Source organism: Pleurodeles waltl, chromosome 6, assembly GCF_031143425.1.
Source record: "Pleurodeles waltl isolate 20211129_DDA chromosome 6, aPleWal1.hap1.20221129, whole genome shotgun sequence".
NCBI lineage: Eukaryota > Metazoa > Chordata > Amphibia > Caudata > Salamandridae > Pleurodeles > Pleurodeles waltl.
The window spans coordinates 1,565,492,166-1,565,518,593 of record NC_090445.1 but is presented as its reverse complement, the minus strand read 5'-3'; the positions used below and the strand labels follow the sequence as shown (position 1 = coordinate 1,565,518,593).

Here is a 26,428-nt window from a genome sequence, read left to right as displayed (position 1 = left end):
CCATCAGGATCTCACAGTGCACGGTCTCTGGGATCCCAAACCTTGCACTATGCACATCAATTACCTGGAACTTCTAGTTGTTCACCTAGCACTCAAAGCGTTTACGGTTCACCTCAACAACAAAGTAGTCTTAATATGCACATCATGACAGCCATGTACTGTGTTAAAAAACGGGGTATTCACACTCTACAACTTTCTGCCTAATCGCAGACAATCTGGCATTAGGCCGTTAAGCACAACATTAATCTGCTAGCGGAATATCTCCCAGGGGGACACAACAACTTTGCTTACCTCAGCAGGATGTGGCAACGAGTCCAACAGTAAGAACTCCACGCTTGAGTCCTGCTCCTCTACTTCCAAAAGTGGGGGTTCCATACATAGACCTATTTGCACAAAAGAAACACAGAATGCCCACACTTTGCCTCCAGGTTCCTGCACCTTCAGTCCAAGGGCAATGCTTTATGGATTAACTGGTCACTGATATTTGCCTATGCTTTTTCGCCTCTCCCTCTCCTTTCATTTCGGAAGCTCAGGCGAACATCCCTCATGTTGATACTGGTGGCCCCCATGTGGGTCAGGCAACTGTGGTTCACCACTCTTCTAGAAATATCAGTGGTCCTACACAAGAGGCTTTCCCTCAACTCTGACTTTCTTGCTCAGAACCATGGTCAAATTAGGCACCCAAATCCTAAGGAATTGAATCTTGCGATATTGCTCCTGAAGTCATAGAGTTTGGATAGCTTAAACTACCTCAAGAATGAATGGATATTCTTAAAGAAGTATGTAAACCCACAAGTAGAGCATGTTATGCAGCAAAATGGAAATGTTTTGTCTGGTACTGTCTATCCAAACAATCAGACCCCTTCAAAGTATTAATGGAGGATATTCTTTTGTACCTTCTTTGTTTGCAGAAAGCAAACTTAGGGTACACTTCTATAAGGTTACATCTAGCAGCTATAGCTGCTTAACTTCAGAATAGCCTACATTCTTCTCTTTCCAACATTCCAGTCATTAAAGCTTTTATGGAAGGATTGAAGAGAGTGATAACGCCAAGGTTACCTCCAGCACCTTCTTGGAATCTTAACATTGTACTCACTAGACTCAGGGGTCCACCATTTGAACCTCTGCATTCATGTCCTCTTCAATGTCTGTCATGGAAAGTGGTATCTTAGTTGCTATCACTTCACTTAGATGCGTAAGTGAGCTCCAGGCGTTGACCCTGCAAGAACCCTTTTCCAAATACACAACGATAAACTGGTTCTCAGCACCAATACAAAGTTTTTTTTTTAACCAAAAGTGGTATCTCAATTTCATCTAAATTAAACTGTTGAATTGCCAGTCTTCTTTCCGCATCCACATTCAGTTGCTGAAAGAGCTCTTCACACATTAGATGCAAGGAGGGTGCTTATGTTCTACATTGATAAACTAAAACATTCAGGAAAACTAAATAACACCTGTTGCCTTCTCATCACTACACAAAGACAATCCTATATCCAAATCTGGCATAGCTAGATGAATTGTTAAATACGTCCAGACATGCCAGGCAAAAGCTAAACGTCCATTACCTGTTCCTCCAAGAGCACACTCCACTCCAAAAAAGGAGCAACTATAGCCTTTTTGGGTATCCCATAGCTGACATATGAAAGCCAGCTACATGGTCTACACCACACACCTTCACTAAACATTATTGTTTGGATGTCTTTGCATGCCAGCAAGCTTATGTAGGACAGGCAGTGCTACTCACACCATTCCAGACCACTGCAACACCCAAAGGTTGGCCACTGCTTTGGAGAGCCACTGCTTTACAGTCTGTGCAGAGCATGTGTATCTACAGCCACACATGCCATCAAACAGTAACCAGTAAGCATCTGTTTGTGGCATGTAGTGCTGTAGATTAAAATGTGTCCACTGGCCTCCACAGACATCTATGGCCATTGCAGATCTCTTTCGCAATATTCATACATTCATTTGCATGTTCATCTCTTTTCTTTCTCTTACACTGCACTCCAGTCTCACCCACCTGCCATCATTCCATCTAACAATGGAGTTGATGCCCTTGCGCATTACCAGCAAAAGGAAGAGTCACTAGGCCTCGTGACTCAAAAGACTTTTAGAAGAAAAACAACTTGCAACCATCCAGACCCAGCACTAAATGGCAGAAGTATGCAGATCATGTACATCTACAGCATTACACGACACAAACAGATGCTTACTAGGTACATAACATTTTCCTTCTCTGGAAGGCCCGTAAACAAGGTATTAAAAAAAGGGCAACACAACTAGCAGTTGTAAGGGAAATATCTAGTGATCATCTTGAACTTCCCAGCAGGGGAAGCTGAGGCAGGCTTCCCAGAACGCTCTTGAATCTGGGACGATTTTAGGACATTGCAGTTCATGGCAAGCACGGACTCATTCTGGACACTGGTGTTTGGCCCACTGTAATTGTCACCTTTTTTTAAATGGGGCTGTCTAACCCCTTACCCCCTGCTCCCCTTCTTCTCCACCTATTAACACGCATTCACCCACCTGCAGCAGAATTTATTAGGTGTTTCATTGCAGGCCATAGGCATGAACAATGCAGCCCAAAATACACATACCATTTGAGACATACCTAATAGTCCTACTATCTCAATTTTGCAAATGGCCATAGACCATGTCTGGTGAAACACTCGCCGTCTTTCTCCTGAGTCCCACTGACATACGCAACTGTTCTCCCCCCCCCCCTCCCCCCTCCACCTCAGCTAGGAATCTTGATTATACTTCAATAAATCCTGTAAGTACATATCAATGTTATATTTACTTTCTTTCTGTCCAGTCAACAATCTGTTTTTATTTTGTGGCAAGCAATATTTAAGTAAATTCAGGCATTAGGTTTACCAGCCTTGGGACGATAGAAGGCTGAAGTGGCCCTGGCAAAATTTGAATTTGTGACATACAGGTTGTAGCATATATCCGCTTTAAGCAGGTAACTGAGAAAGCCATTTCCTTTCTTTTTCCTCCTCAGATTTTCTTTTGTTAAAGCATTAGTTTAAGCCATGGTGTCTCATAAGACCTTTGGCATTTTACCCTGCATGCTGTGTAAACACCATATTGTTAATGTACCTGTTTCTTACAGCTTACATTTGTGAACCTACCCGAAAAATGCAAGACTGGAAACAGAAAATTCTGAGGCAGGTTTGTGCCACTTGCACAAGGTGGTACTGATCCTTATCACCTGTGTATCTACAAAGCAGGGCTGGGCTGGCTGGACTTGGCAATGGGCATTTCCCCAGTGGCTGGAGACTAGGAGGTCGATTTTCACCTGCTGGGGTTGTTCATACCAAGGCCTAGATTGAACACAGTAATTCCAGCAGCCAGTGATATGAAAATACAAACCTCAGCGCAGTTAAATAAGTTGCCCGTGACTAACAACACAGCACAGTGCCCAGTCAATGTGAAGCTCTGAGGGCGAGGCATGGTGTCTGGGACTTCAGCCTACCTTCAGTCGAGGTTCAGTTCTCACATGCTGGTAAACCAAGGAGGTGACAGTCTCATTCCCCGTAAGTCTTAACTGAGGAACATATTTACATTTGTAATATGCAGGTAGAGACTATCCTTCATGGTTTTTCATTAAAACAAATTACCAGTTTGAAATGTGAAGCTGTGCAGTCTGCACTGTGCATTAAGATCTGCTCTCTAAATAAGCAAAGTATGCATTTAAGTATTCTCGATACCAGCGTGTGTTTTTAGTCTCTAACTTCCTCCACATAAAAGGCAAGGCGCCATCCTGTAAAGGAGGGTGAGAACAAAGGAGAGAATGGAAACAGATAAATGGAAGGATGAGAGGGAGAAGGACGGGAAAGGGTTGCGAAGGTAGAGCCAAAGGAAAAAAGTAGAGAGGGCAACTAGCAAGAAAAAGGGGCAAGAAAGAAAGGCGAAGGAGAAAAGTCAAAAAAGTAAGGCAAAGTGAGGATTATTCAGGACAGAAAATAAAAAGTGACAGTGAAGGGAGCAAGTAGAGATAAAAGGGGCAAATGAAGATTCAGGAAAAACCAAAGAAGGTAGAAACATAATGAAAGTAAGAAGGGGGGAGAATAAGAAACAGTGGGTCAGGGGATAATCATGGAGATGATATAGTTGGGGAATAGGAGGTGAAGGATCAAGAGAAACAATGAGCGGGCAGAAGAAAGGAGTAGTCGGGGGGGAAGAGGCACGAAAAATTGTATTATATGTGGAATAATGTGTTGTGAAATGCGCCATTTTTCCCCAATTGTTTTTTTTTATTTTTTATGAACTAACCCCTCAAACCTGCCATGTAGTGGACACTTTGCTGTATGCAGCGTAGGGGCTGGTATGACACAATTTGCCTGGGCTGCTTTTGGTTCTCATTCCGGCCCACTACAAAGCACCTGGTACTCACACATTCACTACAGTGCTTCCCGAGGACCAGTGACATCAGTTCCATTTTTTGCCACCTCAAAAGATACTGGTCTTGAGCTGTCAAGCTTTTTCATCTTTTTCGTCAAATTATGAAACAATGAATGTCCTCTGCTCACACACGTTCTCGGGGCTCAAACTCTAAATCAAATGTCAGTATATTCTAGAAACAGACCCTCATAACATGTCTCTTTGGTGCTTAGGGAAATCTCCCATTGTAGCTGTGTGTCTCTTGTGCTCTTAGATGTCCACTTAGGATACCAGAGAGCAGGGAGCCAAGCTCATTTAACATTTGCTTAATCAAGTCAAGATCTTCAATAGCAAGATCCCAGAAAAAATGCACTGAACATCCATAAAACAATCAGACTTCCTTCTCCTTCTCCCACATGGATTGTAAGACAAAGAAAAAAAGGACTGAATGCACAAGTGGAGCGAACATCAACAGGAATGTTATTACCTAGTGATGGGTAAGGCACAAAGCCAAATACAAGCACTTTAGCGTCCCACATAGGGGTCTTTAGAGCTATGTAAATGTTGCCATGCAATACCTAAGCATGTACAAAAGGCTTTATGATGTAGAGAATAAGGGAGGTAACATGTTGGCCTGGCTTCATAGACTAGACCAGGAGAACAGATGTATCTCAGTGTTGAGTGGCAAGAGATTGCTAAAATAACAAGATATATTAATATGGTCACAGCATTTGTATACATGAGTACAGTTGAAGTACAGCGTGATGGGGTCAGAGCATTCCTGTGTGATATTGAACTCCTCACTTTATCCAGCAGAAATCAGGATGGGTTAGAGGCAGAAGTAGAGACAATTAGGAATATGAAACCCAAGAAGGCCCTGTCACTCAATGAGTCCTCCATAGTTGTTAGACCTTTCACTTAAGGTGGACTTTGTCCTAACATTTTGCCTTCAACCTCCTATTTTTCTGAATTTGTTTTTGTTGGCTCTAGGAATCCGTGCCCGATACCACTGCTAAGCAGTGCGAAAGTGCTCGTACTCGCTCCCTAAAACATGGTAACATTGGCTTACACCTGATTGGCATATGAATTTACTTATACGTCCCTAGTAAAGTGGAATACCATATATCCATTGCCTGTAAATTAAATGCTACTATTGGCCTTGCAGCACTTATTATGCTGTCCACTTGGGTAGCCCCTTTAAACATTTGCCAGTCCTGCCATTTCAGCCTGTATGCCGTTTTAAACTGCCAATTTGACTTGGTAATATAACCCCCTTGCCATGCCCTAAACTCCCCTTTTATTGTATATATGTCACCCGAAGGTAGCCCCTAGGGCAAGGTGCATTGCAATAAAAGTTTGGGCATGTACTTTTAAGTTTTACATGTCCTGGTACTGACAACCTACTACATTAATTTTTCACTAATGTGAGGCCTACCTCTCCCATAGGATAACATTGAGTTGCCTCATTACATTTGTGAAAGGCTAACCTTTGATTGGGGGCAGGTAAAGATTTCATCTTCGATGTCCAAGAAACTGTCATTTGAAATCCTATTTAATGGTAAAGTTACAAATTTGAAATTGCCACTCAAAGTTGGCATTTTCCTGCCTTGACTGTTTGGTCACTGCAGCCTGTTCTTGGGTCACATAACTGGGTGTAGTTGTCAGTTTGACTTTGTATATTACTCCCAGACATCCACACAGTAGAGGGATTTGGTGTGCCTGTGTAGGTCATCATTGGCAGGATGGCGTGTGGGGCTGGGCACAGCCTACTTGCAAATCCATAGACTGTACCCTGCCTTCACACAAGGACTTCTTACCAGTGCATTGTGCCTGCAGCAAGCCTGCAATAAGGACAGAGGAGGCTGAAAATCCAAGCACTTGAAAGGGAATTCTCTAGAAACTTCCACTTTGAAGAAGGCACCAGTTATAAAAACAAGACCCACTCTTCTGTTCAATTTCAGAAGAACTCACAGATGACTGCCTGCAGTTATGGTCTGCTGTGTACTTCAGAAGACTTCTTTGCTGCACCTGGAAGGACTGCTTTGCTGCCTGAAGCCTGCTTGAAATGCATGCCTGCCCTGCTGCTTGAGTCCTGTTCCACTTCTTGAACTCAGAGTACCAGAGTGGCTCCAGGGGTTAATTGGCCGCCCTCCTGATCTCAGGGACAGAAAAGGCTCCAACCATCTTGAACCCACACCTAAACCCAGCCTGAGTGAGTTCCAGCCCTTCAAGTGGTGCCTTTCCAGCCCTGGATCCGTGCTAAATGTGCCCAGATAGTCAAAATCCAAAACATGGGACTAGTCATTGAAATATTACAGCCACGCTTATACACCCTGACCAGTCGGGCTTTGTCAAATAAAAGTACACAACTTAACTTGTAGTGCCTCATCGAATGCTTATAATATTCCAGAGAGGAGACAGCTGAAGTGTTGTTGGTAGATGCTACTCAGGCGCTTGGCACAGTGGAATGGGAATATGTGTGTGCAGTGTTGGAATCTTAAAGTTTTACCCCGAATTATACAACATGCCTAAGACTTCTTTATAGGGATCAACTTGCTAAGGTCAAAGTCAATGGGACTTTATCAGACAGTGTTGATCTATATAGGTAGATGTCTGTTGTGTCTAATGGTATTTGCTTGTGGCATTGGAGCCCTTGCCATTTGGATGAGAAAAGACGTCCAGTTATGGGGTCTGGGGTGGGGCGAGACATTGGAAGAGAGGATCTTAGTGTAAACAGATGATGTTCTACTGTAGATGGCTGAACTGGAAGAAACAACATGACAGGCATTACATATAATCAAAATTTTTGGACGCCACTTTAGCTTCCTCATCAATTGGGGGGAAATTGGTTCCCTACACCTTTCTTTAGATGGCCTTAGGTCGACCCAATGCAATGACCATTGATGACTGACCTGCAGGATTCCAATTATTTGGGTACATATCACGCAGGATAGGGAACAGTTATTCAAACAAAAATTTTATGTAGCCCTTGATAGATTCAGGGATGACATTACACACTGGCCAACCTTCCCACTGTCCCTAATGGAAGGGGGGAGATGTTCAGAATGGTTCTGTTGTCTAACTGTACTTACACCCTCCAAAACACACTTTACAGAATAACCGATTGACTTAAAAAAAAAAAAAAAAAAGATTTGCATACCGAAGTCTGGACGTCCCTGTGATCATCTCACATAGCGCAGCCAGACTAGGAGAGTATTTCGGGCAGATATGTCCCTCCTGGACGTACAGAAGTATAACTGAGCTTACCGACGACTCTGATTAATGGCTGGGTCTTTGCTTCCCTAGATAAACCATCCATCAGAATATATATAGGCATGCAGTGGAGGCAAGGGGCTACCCAGCTGTCCTGAATAAGAAGAAACATAGTGAAACCATGCCACAACATGAGCAAACAACACAGAGTCTGGGACAAGGCTATTCAACATCTGAAATGGGGAGGGATTATAACTAGAGAAGTATCACTTTAGGACTGTGACACACTGAATGATGTTGGATGGTTGGAGCCTTTTCTTGTGGGGTTCCACAAATGGGACTCATTGGGAATCAATAAATTAGAGGACGTATGGAGGGTGGACGGGATACCCACTTGGGAGCAGCTATGGAGTGAATATGATCTGTTTGACAATTAGGTATTCAGATACATAACTGAGACATACTCTCACCATAAATGTACCAACAAACACAACACTAGTGGACTCAGCCCTGCTAGAAGACTAGATGCTGCTACTCGAACCCATCCCACGCAAAGCAATAACCCTCATATACAAAACGATTGTGAACAACAAAGGGGACCTACTGGTAAATTAAAGGATGAGTGGGAAAAATATGCGGGATTCTTCCCAGAGGGAAAATGCAAGAAAGGTTGCAATAAAAGTACGATTCAGACTGGTCCAACTAAAACCTTTACACAGGGTCTACCTAACCAGATCACTTCTGGCCAAGATTGTCTTAGGGGATGTGGATAACCAGGCAGATACTTACATACAATTCGGGTCTGCCCCACCCTGTTGCTGTTCTGGAAGGGGTTGTAAATATGTTTAATGGCATTGTTGCAACTTATATAGCAAACGGTCCAAAACTATCCTAGATGTCTGGGGTGGGGGCTGTATACTGAGTAAAACAGATCTAGAAAGAGCCTCTTCAGTTTGGTACTAGTGAGAGCAGGACAAAATATGGTTTGACAGTGGAGTGCACCAGAGACTGAATTTGCAACCATGGAAGAAATATTTACACTGCTGTATGTTGGTGGGGAAAAATGTGAAAAGGGGCGGAGCTGCCTGAAGAAATGGGAAAAGGTATGGTTGGGCTAGAGGAATGGAGGTAGGGTAATGCAACCTTGTAAACCTAATATGTGCAATAGAAAAGGGCTATGTTGTATTCTATTGTAATATAGTGGATTCCTGGAATGTTAAGCATTGCATACCTAAATAAGTGCCCAGGTTTTCTGTGCTTGCTTTTTCTATCAATAATTTAAAAATATATACAAAAAAAGAAAAGCTCTGTTTTCCCATTTGGATTATTACCTAATACTCTGTCTCTTTCCAGTACTGCTGACAGATTTTCTCTCAGAGTGGTGTGAAGAGAGACCCCAGCTATTTCTATATAGAGGTAAACATAATATATAATTTTTCATTTTGTAGATGTGAAAATTGATGCTGTATTTCCCAAAGAAGAGGATCACACATCAAAGAAACATGGATTTGGAAAAGTACCTAAAAGCAGTGCCCCAGCTGATGAAAGTGCTCTAAATGTACATTACCAAACAGCTACAGGTTAGATATTCAAGTTAACTAACTCAGTGACACACAGTTAAATTATGCTTTTAAACAATATAGTTTAAAAACGTCTATATATTTTTCACACCTAGATCCAGTGGCAAATGAACTCAGTTCTTCACAGTGCCTTAGTCGTTCAGCTGTCAACTTGTCGACCACCTCTTCTAATGGTGCTCCCACCTCTCGCATGTGGGCTGATAAAAATGGATGCCATGTTCTGGGACTGAATGAGGATTACTCTGTATTAAGGAAGCAGATTGCTGAGGGTCGAAAACTTTTGCGGAAGACAGAGGCTCTTCTTAAAGATATCAGAAGTAAACAGCACAAATCTTCTAACTCAAAGGTAAATCTATTAACGTTGGAAATGTGGTACTCATAACCTTTCTGCAATTAGATTTTGATGAGAGGATAAAGGTGATCATATTTTCAGAGGCAGTACTTTTTTCTGTTTCGCTTATTTTCTATGATGGTCCAAAGAGGTAGCCAGATTTTGAATTATATTTTCTTTTCTTAGAGGGCTATGAAAATCATAGACTCAAAGTTGATCTGACCATTTTGAAAGTTTAGAATTGTCTCAAAGGGTGTTGATTTTTTACATTATAACAACGTGAAAAACTGCCAACACTGCAATTATTTTTTTGCAGTTACACTTTAATTGTACTGACTACTATCTTCATATTGTTTGACATCGAAATAAGAGAAAGAAACTTTGAGTAATGAAATGCCACTGACATTAAAAGGATCAAGCAATACTTGTTAAATACCTATAGTTTATAAAACAACAAGTAAGAGGAAAGTCATGTGTCCACCTGCGCGTTTAGGAGTATCGGTTTTATACCACAGGCTTGCCATTTGGCACCCTCTGCGCTGTCCTTGCTACTCCTTGTGGAACTCTTTATCAATGCTGAGGTGGGTAACTAACAATGAACATGGTTGGTGAAGAGCTGTTGATTTTTCTGAACTTCTGATTACTTTGTTCTTCCCCTATCCACAGAGTAGCAAATAGGATGCCATTGAGGATAAATGTGTGATGATAGGTATACCCAGTGATGTAGTTGTGGGTGAAAGGGTCTTTACTTTCACATCCTCTTCCTCTGGCACTTTGTGGAAGGAAAACCATGCTAATTTGGGTGCTATCCACATATTCTTTTAATTGGTGTGACATATGATGTGCCCTGACCTCTAGCTCTAAAGTCTGTAGAAATTGTCTTCTGAATTCAGGAAAAAAATTACTTATATAAACCAATTGTGAATTATTGAGAAACACTGCAATATCCTGGTATTCTATATACCTTTAACATTCCCTAAGCTCAATCAGGCCGCCAGAGGTATTCTGTCTATTCATGAAACCCTTTTGAGGCTTCCTGGCCAACAAGAATGTCATGATTCACAAGTACTCAGATGATATTCCCCTATTATCAAAAGGTGCAAATGAGAAATAAAATTGTTCGACTAAAGAAAATCATCTCCACAATCCAGAAATGTACCTAAGTAGCATATTCGAAATCCAGTCAGACGATTACAGATAGTTTGTACTTTTTGCCAATAACTACCAGCAGCTCCAGGGTTGAATTGGAGTAGTTATTGTCAAGAGCTTTTCTTGTCACCTCAGCCGATATCCCAGTGGAAGCTCCTGGAGTCCTGAACAGACAGGAGTTCTTTTCAACACTTTTTTAATGTAAGCCTGGCAGGCAACACTTTTCTTTATTTCTTGGACATGTAGGCGCCAGGTCGTAACAAACGTGCTGCAATGTTGTTTTGATAAAGGGGTTTTTTTAGTATTAAAAAAAAATATATATAATGAGGTTTGAAGATTCCAAATATGGAGAACCAGGACTTCAAGTAAATAACCATTTCTATCTGCCACGTACGTTGTAATACAGTGACATATGTAAGCAAAGTGTTTGCTTGCTCTTACAAATAGATTAATTATTATCTTAGCCATTGTTATGTACTTGTAAATTGACAAACTGTTGAGACCTCATTTGTTTTTATGGCTCTTACATTTAGGATCCAGATCAAGACTCCCTGAACAGTGTTAGCACAAATATCAACAGAGCGCAGCAAGTGTTGGAAGAAGCAAACCACCTGTCAAAACTTATGTGGAAAGTTTCACTGCCTATGAACATCGCATGCAATACTTCGAACAGGGTACGTGCACTTTTTTTTTTTTTTTGCACTATGAGCATAGTGAAGTTTGTTTTAAATAAACATCTAAACATTTACCGTAGAAGGTGGCTTCCTCAGGCTAGGCAGATAGAAATATCTTATGAATATTTCAGCCCACAGATGTGAAATAACAGCAGGCATAGTACGTATGCCAAAAATCCTGCAATATTCCCCGCTAACATACAGGTGAATCTACAATAGGTTCAGTAAGCATAGAGCATGGAGCTATTGAACATAACTACCCTAAGTGACACATTATTTCCCTAGTGTTAATATCTATGTTTGTCACATCTCTTCATTCTTTTAATTCATTACGGATGTTTTTCTTCTGCTCTCATCTAATTTTCCTTCACTTTGCAATGTTTTTAGTATTTCTATTTAACACTGTGCTTTCCTTCAAGATGTGTTTGTCTTCCTGCCCGGTTCCAAATCCACAATATTGGTGTTAGACCTTTTGTGTGCAATATGTGATGCTTGGGATCTAACAAACAGGTCAGTGCAATTCATGAAAAGAAAGCTTCATTTTTCCAGAGTTGCACTAACCTCAGGTTGGATCTTATCCAACTCCCTGTGCAGTGATTGCCGCAGTATAATTTACTGTCTTCCTCCATGCCCCAGTTCACTTGTTCTTCTGCATGCCCGCCACCCTCATTCTCAAAAACACGTCTGATAGAGACTTCTTGCTGCAGATTTCTTACCTTAGAAAATCCCCAGGTGCCAGATTGGACCATGAAGATTTTCGAGTAGTAACCCTGTGTGCTGGTAGGTGGCATCATTCGGCTCCAAGTCAGCGTTCTTTGCACCGTAAGTGATGGTACCTATATAGGCACGCTGACATCAGTTCTTTTCTTTCCGCGCCAGATAGTGCTGATTTGGTCTGAGCCACCCCTCAGTCAGTTTTTGACTGGCTTTTTTCATAGTTTTGTCGAACATTTTAGGAAAATTTCTCCTGGCGCGAAGATAAGTCACCCAAAGAAACAGGCTGGTATTAAACTAAGTGGGTCCTGTTGCAGGCAAATGTCGGTGACAGAGCCCCATTTGGTTGGTTTGTGGTGCTTGGAGTGGGCTCGCAACTCGCAAGGACTGCCACACCATGCATCCCAAGGCACTGCGGATGCATTCCCTCAAACTCCTCGCCGCCCGGCATCGGTCGACTTCATGAGCTAGATGTCACAATCCCGCAGAAGGTCACAGGACAGCTCGTAGAGCCCTTCCTGCCAGTTGTCGTTGCACACACAATCTTCAGGGAAGTCAGGTGTAAGTCCCACAAAAATAAGAAGTTCAAGAAGTCAATTGCCCTCCACATTTGTGGGTGGAAGCTGAACCGGGGTCTGCTCCACGCTGCCCTGTTTTCATGGAGCCAAAGTGACCTGTGCCCAGCAGAAGGAGTTCCATGAGGCCATGGGCCTCATATTTGGGCGGCCCAGCCCCTCTGGCGCGCCTCAGAGACTCACAATCGTGGGAGAGGGACCCCTACTGGACCTACGCCGGCGGATTCGCCCTTCGCATCAGTCGGGCCGACAGATCCCTTGGTGGAGCCAGAGCAGAGCCACCACCGAGACCTTCTTCATGGCCCACTCCAGTGCTGATGCACCAAGGCGACGCAGCTGCCATCATAATTCCCGAGCCTGACACGGAGCTAGATAGACGTTGTCCGATTCTGAGGCCAAATGGGTCTGTGCTTCCGGAGCGGAGTCTGTCCCTTATTTGTTTGATAGTCCTGGAAAGGGAGACGAATGGGAGGGGTCTTTGGACCTTACAGATACCAGCTACCTGATGAGGAAAAAGATAACTTGTATGAGGAACTGATGAAGCCCAGTGGGTTAGACATCTAACCTGACACAAGCCTGGTCTTTCCTCCTCCCGTAGCTAAATGAGATGGGAGCCTCTTTTGCAATGAAAGTGCATAGGGTGGTTGAAGTCTTGGACTTTAATTTGCCCACAGAGGCAGTCAAGATGAATGTCTTGATGGAGGTGCTTCAGCCGGGAGTCTCCCCTTCACTGAAGCCTTTACACAGGGGTCCTACTCGGGCCTAGTCCAGGCCCTGCACAGGGGCTCCTGCACATAGGACGACTGCTTGTCACCATCACCTCGTTCCTGGGAACCCCAGTTTTCTTACCCAGCACTCAACCCCTGAGAGCTTGGTGATCCAAGCTGCATGTCCAGAATTAATCCCTGTGCATTCCCTATTACTCCATCGAATAGGGAATCCAGAGTCGAGATAACTTTGGCAGGAGGATGTTCTCTTTCACCAGCCTAGAGCCACAGTGGATTAACACTGCATGCCTGTTGGGCTGTTATTCCCATACGAAATTGCACATGTGCTGCTTACGGGTTTGGAGGAGGCCCAAGCCATACTTAACCAAGCTGTTGCTGATGGGCGAGATGCAGTAAAGCTCAATATAAAGTGTTCGCTTGGAGGCACTTTGTCTTGAGCAGAGCTCAGGCCTCTTGTATGCCTTTCTGGCAATACCGCCTCTGCCCAGAGTTCTCAAGAAGGTCAGGAACAATCGGGCCTTAAGTCATTCTTGTGACTCCAGATTGGGCACAGAGATTCTGGTACCCTGAACTCCTGAGCATGAGCACCTATCCTCCAATCAGACTGCCTTTTTAGGAGGGTCTTCTGTTGCAGGTTCTCGACCTTCTTCCTGGAGTCTATGATGTCATTCTCGCAGCCAGGCGTCTGTCAACCAAAACAGTATATGCTTGCTGGCAGGACACATTTGTGACTCCCCTTTCTGCACCCTTGTCCCGGGTTTTATTTGTCCTATCATTGGCCCTGCAAGGCTTCGCTATGGGCACTATTAAGTTAAACTGTTCATCCATATAAGCTCTCTTAAATTGTAGAATCATCCCTCCATGTTAAAGTCACTTGTTGGTACTCGTTTTCTGAAGAGGACTCCAGCACACGTTCCCTCTAAGACCCTTCATCATGCCACAGTAGGACTGAACATGGTTCTGACTTTCCTGATGGGTGAGACCTTCACAATTACCCACAACATTTATTGTCATTCAAACAGGCTCCTCTAGTTGGAATAACATACAGAAAGGAGGGTTAGTGATGTTCTAACACTTTCTGTGAACCCTCCTTTTACAACATTCTAACCAGACAAACTGGTGTTGAGGACATGAGGCTCCTTTCTTCCGAAAAATGGTGATGCCTTTTCATGAAGGCCAAAGCATCACCTTGCTAGCCTGCTTTTGTCTTCATCATCCTTCAAAAGAAGAGATGAGGCTCTGTCATCTGGGCCCAGAAAGAGTGTTTTCGTTTTACATTGATCTTACCAGAGAGATCTGGCGAACTCTTCATTGGGCACGCTAGATCGAAGAAAGGAAAAGTTGTGCAGAAAGGGCCTTTCTCATGATGGCTTGTGCTCTGCATTAAAGTCTGCCACTCACTGGCCAAAATCAACTCCTAGGACTTGCGAGTTCAATCCACCTGAGTCAAGGCGGTGACCAGTGGCGGCTGGTGAGGTTTGTGAGTGGTGGGGCTCGGCTTGGCGTCGAGGGGGATGGGCGTGCGCATTTTTTCGGGAGGTTGGTAGCAATTTCCCTTTCTTCTACAAATCCTATTTAACAAAATAGAGATACATTTTTTAAGATAAAAAGAACCAAAATAGCTTTCATTGGCCTGGCTTGGTAGGCAAGCCTGACTTCCTTCTTTAGCAATGTGTACAGCATCAAGACGTTTTGGGGTTGATATCTCACTCACAACATGTTTGTGAAATGAGTTCTCCCCTCCATGTGAATATGTCAGGCTGATAAATAGAGAATAATACCATTTTAATGATGTTGCTGTTGCATAAAAAGGTTGGAGCTGTCTATTGAGCCAGTACATGCCAGAGATAAAATGGCATTCAGGATGGTCCAACAAAGTCAATGCCTTCTTAGTCCACATACAATAATATATTGTTTAGTTTTCCCATACTGAAACTCAAGATCATGCATGAAGGCAACTCACATACACTAAAAAAAACAGAAACATGGAGAGATAAAATTTATACATGCAACACAGAAAATGCTTTTCTTACCTTTAGTGTGTGTCTGTTTCTTTTCTGAAGCATCTGTTCAAAGCCAAGCACACAGGAGTTCAAACAAATATTCATATAATATAATTGGCCACAGTCAGATAGAATAAATATTTATATTAATAAATAAATAATAATTTGATCTTATAGAAAGTAAACTACATTTTGACCAGGGTAGTTGAAACACAAAAAGTAAATATCCATCGCTGAAAACTCCTTGTGTAGGGACGGTTTAATAGTTCAAAAAGTAAATTTGCATACTTTAACATTATACTTTAACATTAAATACTTTGTACATCTCTGATAAGAACTTTAGTTACCCAGTACTTTAGAGAAATTATATACCCAGTACTTTAGAGTACTTTAGAGAAATTATATAATGAAATTAAATATGTATTGGTTCAAAGAAGAAATAAACCTGTCTCCAAGATGTATAGGTTTACCCATTTATATATAAAAAATATATTATCTGACACCCATGCCCCATCACAAAATCTTACTAGTAGTCGTAGATAAGTCAACATGTGCCAACATACACAAACATTGTTATATCATCATTTATCAATCAAAAATGAGCCAACATTCAGACAACTTTGATGAAAATGTAAGTGTACCTTCATAGCATTTGCATCACTGCAGATGGCGATTAGACTACTGAAACATACATTTAATACATGGTGCACTTTCTTGCATACAAGGTACCTACAGTTTTTCTTAATGTTACTTACAATACAAACTAAACCAAAACTGTATCCCCTAGGAACAATATTCTACAACACTACATGCATTGCCATGGTTTCTATTTATACACAAAGTTTGCACGACGTTCTTTAATGTGAGCAAACCTTTCAATAGTTTTTTGTTGAATTCTGGAATCTGATTTATTAGTTCCTTTTCCATTGATAGCATGGCTAATGCATTTAGTCGAGCTTGAGTCATTGTGTTTCTTAAAAAAAAATGTATTCTCTTCAGTGTAGAAAAACATCTTTCAGCTTCAGATGTTGTCATGGGCGTTGTAATGACAATTCTCAATAACTTTAGAGTCTCAGAAAAAGATTTCTGCAGGTTATTTTGACATAAAAATATATATAAAGACATGGCACCGCCTGTAGCCTGATGAAAATCCTGTCTTCCATACAGGATTGATAGCTCAGTGCGTAGTCTTGACTTAGTTAGCATTGGATATGCTTCAACTGTTTCATTGAGAGCTGCACTAGGAAAACATTTGGCATGTTTTTGAAACAGCTCACTATGCAGTAGTGTTGCACTGACAAGATGCCTTGTAAATGCAAAGCGTTCCCTGGCATGCACTACAATAATGTCACATACTTCTTTTCCCTCCTGTATCAAGGTACTAATCTGCAGTTTGCGGTTTGTAAATTGACAATTATGTGGCAATTCAGAGTCCAAATTGTCAATGGATTCCCGTACCTTGTTGATGCTTATCACAAAGTCTGAAGTGGCCCTTTGTACAAATAAAGTATCAACGTCTCGCTTTTGCAACTGATTGTATAAAATATTGACATGTGGCATTATGCTGTGGAACAGCAGAAGAAAAAAAAGAAACTCCTTGTCTTCCAGAGTTCTGGTAAAGCCCTTTGCTTCACATACAGAAGTGGAATCAAATGTAGTGTTTTGTGTTATAGATTTCATGCATTCTACAAGGTCCTCTCTGTGTTCGTGTATTATATTGATAGCTCGAATGTTGAAGTTCCAGCGAGTTGCAGACCCTCTCGGTATTCTTCTTGCCACTATCTGTTCAAGAACTTCAGTCCGTTTTGGAGAACGGGAAAAAAATGCAGTAATGCCACCCAGCTCTTTAAAGAAAATTCTGACTCTGGATATTTTTGATGCAGCCTGTTCCATTATTAGATTTAGTTGGTGGGCATAGCAGTGGACATAACCCCACCAGAGGCACCACGCATGACACTAGCACCATCATAGCTCTGAGCAATTAACTTCTCTTTACCACTCCGCTCTGGTAATATAAGGTTAAGTTCATTAAGAATAGCTGCTGAAATTCGGCAGATGAATCTTTCAGATACGAGAAGCAATAAAATCTTTCTACCACCTTGGAATTGCCATCAATGTAGCGAAAAACAAGTACTGACTGTGTCTTGGTAGAGATATCAGTTGTATCATCGGCCTGGATAGCCACGTAATCAGTGCTTCTTAATTGCTGTACAGTGGTTTCTCTTGTTACCTCCAGCATACAGTCAAGCAACTCATTCTGGATTGTCTTACAAGTGCCTTTAAATACAGTTGCACTTTTCAAGTGTGCTTCCATTGCACTGTCGATACTGGACACAAAATCAACCAGCCCTCTGGAGACACCGGGATTTAGTGACTCTTCTGTTTCATCGTGGCCTCGCAGCGCCAATTCAAAGGCTCCGCAAAATTTCACACAGTCAATCAATTTTGATAATATATAGCGGTTCTTATCAACCTCCTCATTATGTTTTATTACTCCCTTACGGTAGGCTTCATTTAACTGGAGTGCAATATTTGATTTTCGTGTCTCTTTATTTTTTCTGCCAGATGCTTAAGATCAGTAACTCCTGTTCTAGTCCAGCTAACTTCACCCCCAAAGAGCAAGCAGGGGAAACAGAACAAGGCATTCTTAGAAGAACTGGCAGTAAGCCACTCCATTTTATCAAACCATGTTCGTGCAAACCTGCGTGTGTAACCTTTCCCCCGGTCTTTTGCAGACTGCTCAATGTGTATGTCGGGTTTCTCTGGTCCTAGTGCTTTAACGCGAAGTTTGTCTTCGGGTGTCATTCCCAGAAATGGTTTTGTCAGTAAACTGTCTACTGTATTCATTTTTGCAAACAATTAAATAAACAAGACAATGAAAGGCTAAACTAGATTATAGATTCTTTACCCACTTGCAACTGCACTTCAAGTTACTTTTTAGCAACAGGTGATGAACTTTCTGCTGATTTAGTAAATCATGCCTCCTGATAAACTATCTGCTGAGTTCCTCAGGAATCTGGAGACAACTTTCTGCTGAGTTCCTCTCTTGTTCCAATTGATAGGCTATCTTCTAATTTCCTTCCTGGTACTTGTCAACCTATCTGCTGCTTATCTCTGGTGCCTGGAGAAAAGTTTCTGCTGGTTTCCTCTCTGCTGCTTGAGGTATAGCTATCTGCTGACCTCCTCCCTGGTGCCTGTGAATAATTGAAATATGATATAAGCTTTGAGACTATGGACCATTGGATACAGAGAGTTGTGCGCAAAGAGACTTACGATCACAGCAACAGTAGCCCCGGGCCAGGCCCCAGCCCCAAGCAAGAGGTGTGTGCATTTTTGTTTTACAGATTAAGGGGTTTATTACAACTTTGGAGGAGGTGTTAATCTGTCCCAAAAGTGACGGTAAAGTGACGGATATACCACCAGCCGTATTACGAGTTCAATAGGATATAATGGACACGTAATACGGCTGGTGGTATATCCGTCACTTTTGGGACGGATTAACACCTCCTCCAAAGTTGTAATAACCCCCTAGGAGTTTGTTTTCACTTTTGTAATGGGGGCGGAGCCCCGAGGCCCTCATGCAGAAACCGCCACTGCTTACATACTATGATAGTTTTTGAAACCGGACACACACCACAGGCACTACTAGTCAGTCCCCCTGGCAACTTTCACTTTCTAGCCCTGAAGTCGCTTCTCACTTCGACTCCGGATTCAACTTGTCAGTTTTTTACATCTCACTTTTATCTTGCCCCTTGATTTCCCTGATACTCTAGGTCACTCGCAGGATGCTCCACTACCCATGATTCCTGGTACAATATAACGTACAGACTTTGAGCCTAACCGAATGAACAGAATGCAAATCACTTCACATCAGAGTGCAACTCTATTACTCTTTCATGATTACTTTAAGGGAAACCTGAGCCATGTACCACAGCCCTGACTTACACCCTTCATACCTCTGTCTTAAGGATAGATTTGCCTCCACTGCTGCCGCTCTCCCCCTACAACTAAGAACAAGCTGTTTTCAAACTTAGCTAACCATGATCTCCCCTCACAGATTGCCTCTGCATCGATCTGTGGCTGTGACCAATTTCTGGTTTTATTTCTTATACCTACCGATACCCTTTTTACTTTTGTTCCTGAGATAGCACTTTCCATATATAAGGTTCTCTGCAATGATAATTTCTCCATATCTGAAAGACATGTTCTTCCTTCATGGTCGCCACATATAATAATTTTTGGGTACATCCTTCACTTAATTACCATTTATATCCACATGGTTCTTTCAATGTCTGCATTCGCTTACTCTTAAAAGAACTTGTCCCCGGATGTGCAAAGGTAATAATTTGCGGTTACCAAATAGCAACTAGTTGCAATTTGCTGTTTCGCAAACATCAGTGCACAAATCTGTCTTTGACACATTTTGCTTTTAAATAAAGCAATATTTTTTTAATGCAGCCCATTCCCCCCCCCCCCCCCCCCCCAAAAAAAAGTTTTCTTTTCATTTTCTTAAGAGCAGGCAGTGGTCCGTGAGACCACTGCCTGATCCTAAAAAATGTTTTTGCAAACATTCACAAAGGGGGAGGGGTCCCTTTTTGCAAATGCGTTGAAACCTACTTGAAGTAGGTGGTAAAATGCAAACAGTTTGCAACTGCATTTTGGTCACAAACCATTCATATATACCACAGCAATTCAGTATTAGGAAAGGATGCACTAAACACATCCCATACTTGTACCGAATCACAACCCCAATTTGCAAATGTGCAATTTGGTAAGACATGCAAAACTAAAAAGTAAATGTCCTGAGTTTTAAGTATATTGCACCCTGCACTCTGGGCAGTCCAGGACCTACCCTAGTGGTGACCTATATGTTTTAAAAAGGAAGGAGTTGAACCTGGTAAAGGGCTTATTTTGCGCGTTCAAAATGACAGTCCAAAACTGCTCATGCATGCTCTGCAATGGCAGCCATGAGACGTATTTAAAGGATTACTGAAGTAGGTGGTACAATCAGTGCTGCAGGCCCATTAGTAGCAGTTAGTTTACAGGCCCCGAGCACAGGTAGTGGTGCACTTTACTGGGGACTTATAAGTAAATCACATATGCCAATGAGGTATATGCCAATGTTACCCTGTTTAAGGAAAGAGCACAAGCTATTTAGCACTGGTTAGCAGTGGTAAAGTGTGCAGAATCTTAATGTAAGCAAAAACAGGAGGTCTGAAGGCAAAACGTTAGGGGGAAACCACAGCAATTATTCCAGGTCTAACAGTCCCACAAAGATATTTTAAAGTATCGGCAAAGAGGGCAGGGCCCCACCTTCCAAGAGGCCCTCTTGGAATGTGAACTTTCTCTCCACATTACATCTGTCTATTTCACCATCCCTACCTTTAATGTGTTATTCAGTATTCATAGGCATTGTGGGACTTGATTTACTAGAGAATGTGTATTAAAATGGAAAGTAGTTCACAATAGGGGCCTCTACCAAATGTACTGCCTGGAGCCCCTGAAATCCTTAAAATGACACTGGTATCCCATGTGGTTTTGTTAGATTGTCAGTTCTGTAAAAATGCTTTATGCATCAGAGACTGTCTTGCTTGCCTCTGTGTTGAATGATTAGTGTGTGCAGTGCTTAATATGTGCAGATGGTTGCAACGGACAGGTACCAACACTTATTTTTAGGGATGAGACAGATTTTTCAGCAACAGACTTTGACCCAAAACAAGAGAGTGAAAGGAAGAAAAAAAGACGGGAGGAAGAGAAAAATGGGAAACAAGGGCAAAAGGAGAAACAAGTGATAAACACTGGCCTTTATTGTGGCGGTACTGTGAAAACTGCAGTAGTAGTGTCCCACTGCTTCCTCCATGATTTTCCTACGTTCCTCAGCCTTTTCTTCACGCACATTTCTCCAGGTTTTCCCTAGCAACATGTGCACACGGAAAGGAACTCGAAAGTGCGTTTTCTGCGCAACTCTGAATCTAGATTTAGCCTTAAACTGGAGTTTATTGCTAAATCACTGCCCCTGGCCCGACAGTCTACTCTTCACCTTTCCCAATGATAGCATCTTCCTGGGGTCCGTGCCTCCTTCCCAGAGCTCCCTTGCTCGCGAGCTAGACGTATGCTCTACAAATCCCAACACAAATATCTAGACCAGTTGTTCGGATGTGTATCTGCACAACCAATATTGACAAAAATTCCTTGCGGGACAAAGCTAAGCAAACATTATCACATATGACTTTGAAGTGTTGTTTTCCCCTTCAATCACATGGTACAAAAGTAATTGCATATTTTTTTCTCCAAATTTAGCAGCCCATCTATCTGTCTTCTTTCTGGTAATGCCGCTGGCTCTCAGGCTGGACTGAAGATCAATGATAGAAAGCTCTCTGAAGGTGCTCCCAGGTACTGGGGCAAGGGAGGCGGGGTCAGGGGGGTCAGACTGCTCCCATAAGCCTCAGCTACGCTTGATAAACGAGGAAGCAAGTTGGCGCGCTGTAAACTGCTGTCACATCAGTTACAGGCACTAATTAGAACTACTTTACCATTGGACGTGGCCAGTGCATTAAATACCACTCCTGCTTATTAGCTTACAATACACATTGACATAGCCTGTTCGCCAAAACACCATCATAAATGGAAACACCGAAGAGAATTATTAATAATGTATTAGACGCATTTGGACTGAATTTCAAATAGCTCTTACCCACTGACCTTTGCTCTTCGTAGGCTTGCCTGAGAGATTCTTCAGAATGAAAAAAAGAGATCGTTTCAGCTTTTATCTATTTTTGTCGAATTTGGAGTAGAAAAAAATGCAATCCTCGATAATTAAGGGTATGAGTAGTAAACACGCCTCGCTTCTTTCTCGAGATGAAAGAGTTTATAAAAGCAGAGTGGTATTTTTATGAAACATTCATGAAGACATTACTTCAGAATACAATTTCAATCCACAGGAATATTATGCTACCTCAGCATGAGGTGTCAAGTCCTCACTGTTCAGTAAGATGCATGTTCTTTACTGATTCGTGCACCCAATCAGGGAACTAGCAAATGCCCACATATCTGTTCACTCACCTGGCTTGCGCTGCCCGAAAGACAAACCTGGGACGCTCCTTTACACTGCTTCAGGTACACACCTGTCACCTGCAATGCTTTTAATAAGCCGTTATTGTAAGCGTTCACCCTTCAGCAGAAGCTATATATTGTTTTTAAGTACCTTCATACTGCAATCATTTTTGATGGAAATTAAGCCTATCGAGACACAGCTTCAGTTGAAGGGAAAAAAGGTTCTTTCTTCAAATCTAATGCCAGTGCGTATGACCCTCATGCATTTTCATGTGAGACCTACCACCATCGTACGCGGTATATATGAAAAACCACAAACCAAAGGGTACCAGCTAGAGCTGAGTGACCGGATACAGAACAGATCATGATAACTGAAATGCCACAGTTTAGGTCCTCAAAAGGCATCGCGTGGAGGAATATACCCCTGAAACGGCACAAATGAATACAGACAAAAAGGCACTATCGGGAGGCACATGGCTTTTAAAAAGCACTAAGTACAGGTACATACCTTAAAAAGAACCAGGCAAGGTTAGACACGATAACTGCAAAAGGGCACTAAGCGGGCCCCATCACTATTTTATTCTGCAGCAGCAGCATTTTCTGCCTAATTATGGATTTGCTGCAGTTGCAACAGAATCCATAATCTACTGCATACGTTGCAAATACAAAAAAAATACAAAATTGTTTCTGGCTTAAACAGACCAAAAGTTAATAAAACAAAGCCAGAGGTGTGGTGAAAGACAGAGTTTAGCTGGTCACCGTTCACACGAACGCGAAATTTAGGTGTTAAGCCGACACTAATTGGGTGAAACCTTTTTTCCACATTAAGCCATAGCGTGTAAAAAAGATAACGGTATACCGCCACATTTTGCTGCATAACCTCTCTTTTTCTGGCAGCATAACTTAGTCAACCAGATAAACTAAAGTTTGTGACCGTCTTTTAATCGTTCTTTGTCCCTGCCATGCCACTTCAAATGATAATCGTGCTGCATTATGAATAGGGTATATGACGCTATGCAAATCAGCCCCTCAGCTGAAGGGCAGACATTAAAACAAATTCATCCGGAATAGGCATTATCACAATTCTTATAACGAGGTACTTCTGCCCTTTGCAACAGTACCCTACACAGTATGAGATTCTATTAGCACCGCGAGATCAAAGGTCGGCCAATCTCTGGAAAGAGTCTGGTGTATTGTAATCTGCAGCCGTCGAGAACAGAGAAGGCCTCATATATATATATAGGGGCTACATGGCTTTCAGGGCCGCGCCGGCTCACAGGAATGAAAGATGGACACGAGCCATGACTCACCTACTGTGAACGGAGACAGCCCTGTCTTATGCAGCGTCTTCTTCTGCCCCCAGGGGCTCCTCTGGGTCCCGGCTACGCTACCCACAGAAGGAGTCGTGGTCGCGGAAGGCCGGGGGGCAGGCAGGTGCCATCCTCATCCGTCCTCTGGGGGTGAGAGCATAAAGGCGAGGGTGGCAGCGGTGCCGGCCTGGGGCACAGCCACGAGGCGCCTGGAAGCCGTGCTGCTGTGGGCTGCTCAGGAGCAGGAGGCGCGGGAAGCAAACACCTCGTGTTTGCCAGTGCATTAGCTGCGCAGTGCGCAGACTCCATTTTCGCTGCCTTCCTGCCTGAAGCCCCGCCCACCATTTCCCAACTTGTCACAGGGCTACACCCATCCTCCGTGACGAATTGGGAAAGGGTGGGGTGACCATCCTCCACTACCCTGACTGACGTGAAGCCCCTAGCGCTACAGGGCTTCAACCTGAAGCGCCCGGGGCTAAGTTTATCTACACGTCATTGGGGGGTGGAGACTGGTCCACTGAGCTATGTCTGTGCTGAGCTGATGACCTCACAGGGCTCAGGCTGTGAGCTTATCAGCCCAGTAAACATAGACTCAGTCAGGGGAGGGCCTGGCCTGATCCTGCCAGTCTAATCTCACGTGACCCAGCCCCAAGCAAGAAAGAGGTGTGTGCATTTCTTTTAGGGAGGGACTGGGAGTTAGGGGAGTTTGTTTTCACCTTTTTTTTTTTTTTTTTTTTTTTTTATGTTTACGAGGGCGGAGCCCCAACGCCCTCGTGCAGAAACCGCCACTGGCTGTGACCACTGTATTAGCTCCCAGAGTCTGTGATATCTGACAGGCTTCAATGTGGGCATATTGACTCACATTTATTAAGCAGCGCTGCCTGGACAGTCGTGTTCGTCATTTTGCCCGCTTAGTCCTACAGGACCTTTTGGCATAATTTGTTCGCAGAACCACCTCCAAGGAGGCATTGCTTGGGTATCTATTCTTAGGCAAGAAATCTGGGGCTAGAAGTCTCTATCAGATGAACAAGTTGCTTACCTTTGGTAACTCCTTATTTGGTAGAGGTTCACACTATCTGCAGATTCCCTATCGATCCTTCCCTCTCTGTTAAGACTTCTCCTTATAGGGTAATACTTATGAGGTCCTCAGTGTATGCACACTGGTACATCAGCAAACTTCGTGGCTCCTTGCTTCTGGTGTAGAAAGGTCGTGAAAAGTAACTGATGTCAACGCACTGGGTTGGCACCTATATAGGCACTGCACATTATCCTTCAAAAAATTAGTTTTCTGGACCCCATGCCTGAATACACACCCCCACCACCGCCCCAAGATACAGAAAGAGACACACACACACTCCTCTTTCTCTCGCTCTCTTCTTTCTCTCTTCTCTCTTCCTTCTCTCTGCTCTCTTCTTTCTTTCTCTTTCTCTCTTCTCTCTTCTTTCTTTCTCTTGCTTTCTTCTCTTTCTTTCTCTTGCTCTCTCCTCTCTTCTTTCTTTCTCTTGCTCTCTCCTCTCTTCTTTCTTTCTCTTGCTTTCTTCTCTCTTCTTTCTCTCTCTCGCTCTCTTCTTTCTTTCTCTCGGTCTCTCCTCTCTCTCTAGATTTGGTGCTCTTTTGTTGACATCGAAGCCTATATGACGTGGTAAATATAATTCTCCCATCTGAACGCTAGTCAGCGAAATCCATCTGCTCCAGGTGCTGGGGAAAGTTCATGGCTTGTAGTTGAGTCTGTCATCTCGACCCTTTGCAGGCTAAACGTTCTATTGTATTTTTGTTTTGTCATTGGCCCAGCATGGCATTTCAGGGAGCACAATTAAAGTTTAAATAATGATTTAAGGATTTGAAGCTCCTGATTCTCACCCTTCAAATGCCCGTATGGATCTGTCAGTACCTGGTCCGTCCAGGTAACCCTTTTATCTGGATTATGTTAGGGCTCAAATATTAATTGAAAGGCTCTAGCACTCTGAATGTCTGGTGAGAAAGAACAAAGTGTACCTCAAGCATCATTATTGGGTGACCTAATGCCTTGAAAAAAAGTAGTTGTATAAGTAAACATTGAAAGAATGCTTAGGCTTGTGCATGAGTTTAAATCAGGGTTGGGTCCATCTTACTGGGTAAGTTCTCTTTCCATCTGTTTTCATAAATCATTTTCTGGGACGCAGCTCAAGGAGCAAGTGTGCCCTGCGGTCTTTGACCTCTGCTTTAAAAAAATGCTTTTGTTTTATTAGCTGCACCTGCTCTTACCCTTAATATTTCTTTCTCCCAGTATGTTTTGCCTTTACACTTTTGCTGTGGTACAGATACAAACAAGTGTCACAAGCAATTCTGATGTAAAAATAGTGTTAACCATGATTTCGTAATGCTGGCAGCCTTAAAAAGTCCCATGCCTGCTGGCAGCAACTTAAAAGGGATGGCGTATGTTGGCCATACTCTGGCAACAATATGGCTTTATTACCAAAACAAATGTCATAATATTCTATAAATCAGAAAGCTATGTTTCATCAATGTGAGTATGGAGGAAAACAAAATCTAACAAGCATTTGCAATACAGTGGGTCTCGCATTTGCTTGAGTTAGGGCTATTAGGGTTGTAAACTCCTAACTGTACTTTTCTTGCCACATAATTTAAGAATTAAAAGTATTACAATTTCACATAAGCGAGCAGATTTAGAGCACCACTCCATGAGCATGAAGGAGAGACACAAAAGGAAAA

The 26,428-nt window shown here is 42.7% G+C and overlaps 1 protein-coding gene across 1 annotated transcript in view; it reads left to right on the top strand.

Moving 5' to 3' along the window:
* The window catches only part of CDK5RAP2 (CDK5 regulatory subunit associated protein 2), a 687,227-nt gene that overhangs the window by 625,087 nt on the left and 35,712 nt on the right, over positions 1–26,428 (top strand). Inside the window, exons 33-35 of the mRNA XM_069241280.1 lie at positions 9,048–9,179; positions 9,275–9,525; positions 11,193–11,333. Coding sequence (XP_069097381.1) covers positions 9,048–9,179; positions 9,275–9,525; positions 11,193–11,333 — 524 coding nt within the window. The remainder of the gene's footprint in view (positions 1–9,047; positions 9,180–9,274; positions 9,526–11,192; positions 11,334–26,428) is intronic.